Source organism: Malania oleifera, chromosome 5, assembly GCF_029873635.1.
Source record: "Malania oleifera isolate guangnan ecotype guangnan chromosome 5, ASM2987363v1, whole genome shotgun sequence".
NCBI lineage: Eukaryota > Viridiplantae > Streptophyta > Magnoliopsida > Santalales > Ximeniaceae > Malania > Malania oleifera.
In genome coordinates, this window is record NC_080421.1 from 25427637 (window position 1) to 25437574 (window position 9938).

The following is a 9938-nucleotide window of genomic DNA, read 5'->3' on the forward strand; positions in this document are numbered from 1 at the left end:
GAAAAACATAGGGGGTGAAGTGTTATTTTTTAAAAATTCAGGAGGTATTAGTGAATTTTACCCTTAAATCTATATCCTAATATATTCAAACACTCATAAATTTAAAATATTTAACACTCAATAATTGATTAATCAAAATAATAAAAGGTAATGCAGTTTATAAATATTAACTATTAAATCATTTTGTAAGGCAATAATAATATTACTTTTATTTAGTAAATTACAAATCTCAATTAAAATGGTAATTAATGTAAATATTTAGACGTTCGATAGATATTTAAAAAATAATTTAAATGTTTAATTAATGTTATTTATGAAGTTTTCTAATTAAAAATAATTAAAATTTATACTTCTTTAAAATTTTAATTTAATTTTATTAATAATTTATTATTTTAAGTACAATATTATAGTGTGAGTATATTATAATATAAGGACATTATTGTCCAAAAGCCAAAATAATGAGGTCATTTTGGTCCAAAAAATAAGATTCACATTAAACTTACCCATGGAGTTAGGCGGGAATAGGATGACTATGTTTCATGAGAATCTTTTTATTTCCAAAAACGTGAACATGCTGGTGGACATTTGGTTAGTAATATGAAATGACTATAAAAATCTAATTTTAATTTCTTTTCAATATTTGATTTTCTTCATTGGCTTCTATAATGAAATGAAAAATAAGTCATTTTTATAATAAAAATAACTAATATATAATTATTTAGTTTTTATTGTTATGTCTTATTTTATAATAATGATTTTTTTTATTAATGTTAATATTATTTTTAGTTATTATTATTTTATGTTTTATACTAATTAGCATCCGTAAAATAATAATTATTTTTTCCCTTTTTTATTTTTATTTTTGTTATTATTGTTATTTTTTATATTAATAAATATTACTGCAATTGTAATTATTATTTTCTATTATTATTTTTATAACAATTATTATCCTTAAAATAACAATTATTAGCTTTTTCATTTTTATTATTATTGTTCTTGTTATTATTATTTTAGTAGTAACGAATATTATTACAAGTTGCTATTATTGTTATTGTAATTATTATTAGTTGTTATTTTTTTATTATTATTTTTTTATTTTTTATAATAGTTGTTGTTATTAGTGCAATAACTATTTTTTCACTATTGTTATTTCTATTTTTATTGTTTTTATAATAATAATTGTCCTTAAAATAATAATAAATATTTTTTCCCTTTATTATCATTATTCTTTTTGTTATTATTATTTTACAATAATAAATATTATTTTTATTATAATAATTAATTTTTATTATTTCTATAATAATTATCATCCATAAAATAACTATTATTATAATTATTTTGGCCTTTTCTATCACTAATATGATATTTTTTTTGTTATTAGTATTACGATAATAAATATTATTGTTATTACAATTATTATTTTTGTAATAATTATTGTCCTTAAAATAATAATTACTATTTTTCCTTTATTATCATTATTCTTTTTGTTATTATTTTTTAACCATAATAAATATAATTTATAATTATTAAATGTTATTTTTTAAAATTATATTTATAATAATTTTCATCCTTAAAATAATATTTATTATTATTATTATTTTGGCATTTTCTATCATTAATATTGGTCTTATTGTTATTATTATTTTTATGGTGATAAATATTATTCTTATTGCAATTATTTTTAATTTTTATTATAATAGATAATTAGTATTTTTCATCATTTTTAAAATATTTTTTTAGTATAAAATGAGTTTGATTTCATGAAATAAAGATAAATTCCAATTCATGGAGACTAGAGTCATGATTCCATGATTGGTAGGAATCATATTCCGACTATAATTATTATTAGTTGTTATTGTTTTTATAATAATAATAGCAATTAGCATCATGGTTATTTGTCATTGTTTTTGTTTAATTATTATTATTTTATTATTTTCATAATAGTGACTATTACTAGTATAATTATTATTTTACTATTTTTATTTCTATTTTTATTATTTTTATAATAATAATTATCTTTAAAAGTATTATTATTATTATTCCTTTATTGTTGTTATTCTTTTTTTATTATTATTTCACAATAGCAAATATTTTTTTTATCGTAAATATTATTAATTTTTATTATTTTTTTAATAATTATCATCCTTAAAATAATTATAATAATAATTTTGTCCTTTTCTATCATTAATATTGTTCTTGTTGTTATTATTTTTACTATAATAGTAATAATAATAAATATTATTAGTATCTGTTGTCATTTTTAGAATATTTTTTTATTATAAATGAGTCGAATTCTATGAAATAAAGATAGATTCTTGTCCATTTAAACTAGAATTATGATTCCACCATTTGAAGGGATCATATTTCATCCAAAATGCAATTCCATCATTGATTCTGCGAATGTGATTCATTTCAGAAATTTGATTCCATCGTATTCTCAGTTATTTTACATCCACACACAAATTGCTAATTTTCTCAAATTTTATAATTTTAATAATTTTGATAGAAAAATGGTTTGAGTGTCCAAAAATCGACCATAAGAACGCTTTTCCTTTTGAGATTTGGATTTAAAGCTAAATAAAACAAGAAGATAAAGTTTGGTTGAGAAATATTCACAAAATCTCCATTTTTGTAAAAAAGGTAGAAAACTATTTTAAGTCCTCATCAATCTTGGATTTTGAAAGCAACATGCATGAGAGTTATATATATATATATATATATATATTGAATTGTTGTATTTACATTTTCTTTTTCTTTTTTGAATTTTCTTGATGATGAAAGAAACAACAAACAACAAAAAAAAACTATAAAATTACCTAAATAAAACTTTTTCCTAATGTTTTTCCTTTTTTTCAATTACGATTTTTTTTTGGAATTTTGAGAATCTTTTAAAAAATAAAAGCAATAAATAAATAATGACAACCCTCCCTTAAAGAGAATCAAATATTATTTTTTAAAAAAATTTAAGTAGTTGAATCACAGTAAGAAAGGAATAAAAATAAGAACAATAATAATAATAACTGAAAGATTAAACAAAAATATTTTTTTCTTATTTTCAAGTTTTTGTATCTTTTTAAAAAAAAAAAAAAACAGTGAAGTACAAATAAAATATGAAATTTGAAGTACAAGAATCAGGTTGGGTCAATCTAATTTGGTTTTTACACGCCATTACAGAGTGACCTCCTTGATTTTGTGTGTGTGTGTGTGTGTGTGTGAGAGAGAGAGAGAGAGAGAGAGAGAGCATGGGGCATAGCATTAGTGTCGGTCTAATTTTGAACTCTTTTGTTTCTAATGAAGCATATCATTTAAGTTTCGGTCTAGTCAAGTTGTTCTAAAATGCATACATAAGTAATTTCTAATTCTTAGCATAAGGTTTCATCTTCTTTGTATACATTTGAAGATGAATCTCCAGATGTCTAATTCAATTATACTTATCAAAATTTTGGATTTTGAACTTTTATGGTAAAATCACATTAGTAAAAAGACAAAGATCTTCAAAGTCTTCAACTCCTCCATCCTATACGCCTTTAACTTCATCAACTAATATAGCCTTTTCTTTTTATGAGTTGTACTAAATACGCTACAAACTTTTTTAAAGCCTTTATTCTCTTGTTGAGTGAAGATTCTTCATTCTAGTTGGACTCCGGTAACTCTACACTTTATGACCGAGTCCTATTAATGATTGGGTTACGAGTTTCTTGATAAACTTTTTTTTTTCTTTTTTGTGCAAATTTTTTATATATGACATAAACTAAGACATATACAAAGATAAAAAATTAATATTTTTACTTTTCTCACTATATAAGGATATGTAAATCCCATGAGGAACATGCTACTTAACTTTATGCAAGAATACACTACTAAAACTTTAGGGAGAGGCAAAAAACATTCACTTTATTTTATTTTGACAAGTACAAGTACAATTTGAGGGGAAAGACCTTGTGTTCTCCTCCCTAAATATATCATCAGCCTTCTTAAAGTATGCTAGACATCAAATCATACAAATTGGTAGCCTTTATTGAGATTATGTGGTCAACTGCATCTTGAACCAAGGGGAACAATGCCTGAGATGACCTGCCTACCTACTAAAGAATAAGATCTAAGGCTAGAAGCATCTCTTGCATATCATGGAGACGCGTATGATCATCTATAGCTTGTTCCAAGATGTCTCCTTATATGCCAACAACTCGAAAAACTACTTCTCTCTATGTGTTATGATCCACTCTAACTCTTGGATATGTATCTACTAAGTTGTAATCTTCTCTTTCTACCCATGTACCTATACCTTAGACTCCCACACAACTTGACCCTTAACTTTTTTTTTATTTTTATTTTATTACATATGAATTTCAGCCACCAATGAGCCCTTTGAATCCTTTGGTGAGACGCAAAACCTACGGATCAGGGTTATCCACCTTCAAGTCTCGCTGATCAAGGCAAAGTCCGGATGCGGACATGACTTCTGTGCATCAGTTAGACGTTCGGCAAACCCGACTTGTAGGACACATCTCCATTACCATACACAGTCCCCGTTGGTTCACAGAGAACTCTCACCATCTATGGTCTCCGCTAACTTACAAAGCGAACTCTCACCATCCACGGTCTCCGCTGGCTCATAGAGTAAACTCTCACCATCCACAAGTAGCGCTGGTTTCATGAATGTATCTACCTGAAATTGAATCCCGGATACTTCTTCTTATGTGTTGATGCCTTTTCACCGCACCATGCCTGTGGGGGCAACTTGACCCTTAACTCTTGCTTCATGGTTAAGCGTTGCTGCATTTGATTTTATGAAAATAAATATAGTTAAATACCTCTTTCACAAATCACTCACGTAATCAAGATAAAATCAGAATAGAATCATTAACCTTTAAATTTTTTGTGAAGGAATTAAACGCCATTTTATTTATTAATTTTTTGAAAATATTGATGATTTTAAGAGAGATCTTTGAGCGATGATCCCTCCTTCCCCCCAAAATCAACATAGATAATAATTAAACATAATCCTTAAAATAAGAATGAACAATATTATTTCCTAATTATTCTACTTCCAATTAAGAAATAATTGATAAGAGTAAGACCATAACACTAAATGCCAACATTGTGATCATAAAAAGGATATGTGCATGCCATGATAATCAAAATATCATATGCCATCAATGCCCATCACACATTCTCATGCTCATGCCATTGCAGATCTTTCAAAATGCTTTTAATCAAAAGTTAACAAAGCACTATAGGATAGATCTCAATCTCTACACAATCCCATGCTTTTCGTGCACTAACCTTGAAATGGCAAGCTCCAACAAATTTTGGAATATGGGTACGGTGTCCAATTTGAATTAAGAGCCTAATTTTGGCATAGAGCATCTTATTAGAAAAGAAAAAGGGAGAGGAAGACTAACAAATTCTCATTCTTATATTTTACATTTTATGTAAAGTTAAAAGTGGCTTGAGTCGTAGAAATTTAGGCTTCTTAAAATTAAGAAATAAATTAATTTTTTGGCTGAATGAAGGCTTTTGCTTTTGATTAGATCGTGTGTTAATCCCAATGTTTTTTTTTTTTAAAAAAGGAAAACAAATTATTATAGATGTGGTTTGAACTACATCGTTAAAGTATTATATAATAGTTTCTTGAAATTTTATTGAAGTGTACTTTACTTATTAAAAAATTTAAGGTAAAAGACATTTATCTCTTCTGAAATTTTAAAAAATTCAAAGGCTTCACTTGAGATTTTTTAGAAAGACATAAATCTCTCATTGTGTTTTCAAAAAATATAAATTTTTTAGGATATCTTTTTGGCAAATTTCAGGAAAATTTTGTAATATTTTTTAAACCTCATGAGAGGTTCTTATCTTTTACTGAGTTTGATATTTAAAGTTTTGTTTTTTATGGTTGATGAGATTTTTAAAAAGGAGTTTATAAATTGAATACGAGGCTTTAGATATCGAATATGTTAAATTAAAACTTCAAAAAGCAAAATGCAACTTGATGGGATTCATGAAAGGGACTTCAACTATCATGAATATAGACACATTATAATTAAACTTTAACATAGTAAAATGCAACTTAATAAAAGTCTAAGGACTATATGTATATAATTCCATTTCATTTTTTTTAAAACATTAATTATTAGAAATTTATTAATGAAAAGGTATATTAATTATGGGAAAATTATTAATGAAAAGGTTTGTTAGTAATTATAAATTTATAATTCACCCCATTTGTGTCTTTCATTTTGATTTAAAGTGGTGGTTATTATCTATGCGAGTCATATGATCTTAAATGCAACAAAATATTAGGTGAATTTTAGGACCATACAATGTAATGAACGAAAAAAATATATCACATGAGGTCAGATGTTCAAACCCTCATGAACTCATTTCCACTCATGAACTCCTGAATTTACTCTTCCTTTAAAGTTGTGGGGTCAACTTTAAGGGACGCAAGATTAATCACGTGGACCATAAAACGGACACGTGGATATCCGGTGCGTAATTCAAAAATATATATATATATATATATATCACTAATTTTACGGGGAAGGAAAAAGGATTATATATAATCTATAATCAGTAGACAGTACTCTCACTCTCTCGATAGACACAGTTACACAAAGAGTGAGGCAGAGGTGGAGCAGTGATCCAGTGCATCGCGACAACGGATTCATCACCAACAGCTCACTTCCATTAGCCGCTTGATGTTAACAGATGTCCCAACATCAGTTGATTTGAGAAAACCCCCCCGTTCTTGACTAGAGAGAGAAACTAGAGAGCGAGAGAGCGAGAGAAGAAATATAGAGAGAAATAGAGAGAGGGTTTCTTCTAAAACATGCCTCTCTCATACCCTTAGCTGGCAATGTCGAGACCTACAATACAGAGTCCACCCGGTTTCGCCGCCGGTGCCTCTCGCCGCCACTACAATGTCTCTGCCTCCGTCTCCATCTCAGATTCAGTCTCAGTCTCAGTCTCAGTCGCCAGAGCACTCAGCGACATCTAGCTTGTACTGCCCAGAAGACGCCGGCGACGTCGCCTCCTCTGATGTCGACGCCGCCATCTGGATCTCTCCTCCACCGCCCGATTACTCTCTCTCCGACCTCCTCCTCTCAGAGCCCCACCACATGCCCCTCCCGGACTACCTCCGCCGTTGCCGCGACCGCTCCGTCGATCTTACCGCCCGCCAGGACTCCATCAACTGGATCCTCAAGGTACTCCCAATCTCTCTCTCTCTCGCTAGCAATTGGGTGATTTGATTGTGGGTGGTCAATGCAGGTGCACGCATTTTACCGGTTCAGACCGGTGACGGCGATGCTATCGGTGAACTACCTGGACCGTTTTCTCTCGTCCAATGCACTTCCGGTAATGTTTCTTTCTTTCAGCCCCCTTCATTCCCCGGCCAGCGTCCGTCTAGTAGCGGAATCTGACCCACCACCTGTATGTTAATTTGCCCAACAGCAAGGAAACGGGTGGCCCTTTCAGCTGCTCTCGGTGGCGTGCCTCTCACTTGCGGCCAAAATGGAAGAACCGCAAGTGCCGCTCTTAATCGCCCTCCAGGCATTCGAACCCCGGTTTGTGTTCGAACCAAAAACGGTTCAGAGAATGGAGCTCTTCGTCATGTCCAATCTCAAATGGAGGCTCCGCTCCGTAACCCCTTTCGATTATCTCGACTATTTCATCTCCAGGCTCCCCTCGTCGTCTTCCGTCCCCAGTCAGCAATTTTTTGGTCGCGTGCTATCAGTTTCGTCGGATCTCATTCTCCGCACTACCCGGGGTAAGCCCCGCGAGATCCGCACCCGATTTGTTCATTATTATACGGATTCGGGTTTTTGAATTAATGCCATTTTTTTCGTCTTTATTTTTTTTTTTTGGGTCAGCGATAGATTTCTTGGGGTTTCCGCCGTCGGCCATTGCAGCGGCTGCAGTGCTCTCTGCCGCCGGCGAAAGCGTCGATCTTTCGGCTGCGAATGACCGGCTACTACCGGCGTCGTACTGTGAGCTAGTGAACAAAGTAATTAACTCTCGGTCTCGGGCTGCATAATTTTTTTGGGACGTGATTCTATTTAATTTTTCAATTATATATATTTATTATTTATTTTTTGGTGTTGTACTTTTTTACTAATTTATTTGATTCAATTTTGAAAACAGGAGATGGTGAGAAGCTGTCACCAACTAATGGAGGAGTACCTGGTGGACACGTGTCCGGCAGCTCGCCATAAAGAGCGGACAGCTGAGCCGCCGGCGCCGCCCAGTCCCGTCGGCGTACTGGACGCGGCCGCCTGTGGGAGTTGCGACACTCGGTCCGGGAACCCAGGCTCCGGCCAAGCAGAGCCGCCGAACAAGCGGCCCCGACCCTCTTTGCCAGATGTACATCGCGAGTAGATAAGATCACCGCCGGCGCAGCCTCCACAGCCGTCTCTCCTCTCCTTCCTATATTTTTCCCTCTGAAAAGAGAGAAGTACCTTTTATTTTTTTGGGGCATTCTCCATGTCGTTGATTATAAAATGAACGGTTAGATGGAAGAGGAATTTTGGATATTTTATTATAATTATAAATATTGTTTTATAAATTTCTAAACTATAATATATAATTGATATATTGCTATATTTGCTGCCATTTTTCTTTTTGCCGGGTATGGGCCTTTTGGTCAAACAATAAAAACATGTGGTTAATAATAGAGCAGCTGCAGGTCTCATGATGTTTCAATTATTCCCGAAAAAACGCTTCCAATTTCAATCATCTGCGCATGAAAGCATTCCCAGGCGGACCGGCTTTTCCACCTTGACCAAACTGCCCTCGACAATTTCTGTAATTAAAAGGCCGCGCGCGGCGTCGGTTTACTGCTAGGATTTTAATTAATAAAAGTTGTTTTGGTGGAGACTGGACCACTAGGGTAATGGCACGTGTCCGACAGAAAGAGCGCAAAGTGGGCCACCCAATTGGGAAAGACAAGCTTTCGACGTATCGCGTACCCGTAGCCGTCGGATGGAGGAATACAGTTACTTTTCCCGAATTGTCCTTGGGCGCACGGCTTCGGTTCGGACGTGGGCCCACAAAGTGGAGGTTGTTACGGTAATTTAATTAGGGGGATGGGATCCGGTATCGTTGGATTATTGGGCGTGGGGGGTTGGGGATGACGTGGGATGACGTAGAGCAGCCACGTAAAGGGGGTGAGAGATGGCGGGAAGGGGATCGGAGAGGGGTTGTGGGGGACAGCGGGGCGGGGGCCAATGGGAGGCGTCCAGCTGTTAAAACTCGCTTTTGGGGCAGGGATTTGATGTGGTGGAGACCACGGAGGGTCAAATCACGCAGGGGAGGGTACGGGGATGAAAGGAAAGAACGGAGTAGGGTTTTTGTTTGGATGGGTGGAAAATAACCGTAGGGGGAGAGAAAAAAGACGGGTTGCTTCGGGGCTCGGGATGTGGGGAGAGCGAGTGTCAGTCCATTTATGGCCGTTGGATGAGAGAGTCAAACTTACTTTTTTTTTTTTCCCTAGAAAGTCTTTTTGCATTTCTTTACAGGGTGCCCGGGTGTTGGGGACACCCCCCAAACATATCTTGCCAAAGGAAAATATTACCACTTGTTTACAGTTTTCTCTTTATTTTATTTTTAATTTTTGCTTAACACTGATTTTCATTTCCTATTTATCTTTCATTAATCCCTTCACTGCTTGTTTGGAATACTAAAAAGGGAATTTAACTTTTCTTTTTCAAAATATCAAAATGTTGCTACATTGTTCATAATTTAAATTAGTATAGGATTGCGATAAAATATAATATAAAATTATATTTACTAGATTACCATTTTACCTAAACTAAAAGTTTAAAGGGCGGATCTAAGGGTCGCCCTTAACATCTAATATTTTTTATATTAATATTAATACATTATAATTAATTTTTATTCTCCTGCTATTTTTACATTTATTCGAAAATACTATTGAG

At 32.7% G+C, this 9938-nt stretch overlaps 1 protein-coding gene across 2 annotated transcripts; it reads left to right on the plus strand.

Moving 5' to 3' along the window:
• The first annotated feature begins 6705 nt into the window (after window positions 1-6705).
• LOC131154989 (cyclin-D4-1-like) lies at window positions 6706-8566 on the plus strand. Of its 2 annotated transcripts, none has more exons than XM_058107858.1 (5): window positions 6706-7208; window positions 7273-7359; window positions 7456-7771; window positions 7875-8008; window positions 8146-8566. In XM_058107858.1, exons 1-5 carry the CDS (start codon window positions 6924-6926, stop codon window positions 8377-8379), a joined length of 1056 nt encoding a protein of 351 aa, XP_057963841.1. In that variant the 5' UTR covers window positions 6706-6923; the 3' UTR covers window positions 8380-8566. The 2 variants fall into 2 exon arrangements, with proteins under 2 accessions (XP_057963841.1, XP_057963842.1); XM_058107859.1 differs by having other exon boundaries at window positions 6724-7208; window positions 7881-8008.
• Window positions 8567-9938: the final 1372 nt, after the last annotated feature.

Coding starts and splice junctions, on each gene's coding strand:
- LOC131154989 (XM_058107858.1), top strand. CDS start 6,924: ATGTCTCTGCCTCCGTCTCCATCTCAGATTCAGTCTCAGTCTCAGTCT. Junction 7,209..7,272: donor CCATCAACTGGATCCTCAAG/GTACTCCCAATC, acceptor TGGTCAATGCAG/GTGCACGCATTTTACCGGTT. Junction 7,360..7,455: donor TCTCGTCCAATGCACTTCCG/GTAATGTTTCTT, acceptor TTTGCCCAACAG/CAAGGAAACGGGTGGCCCTT.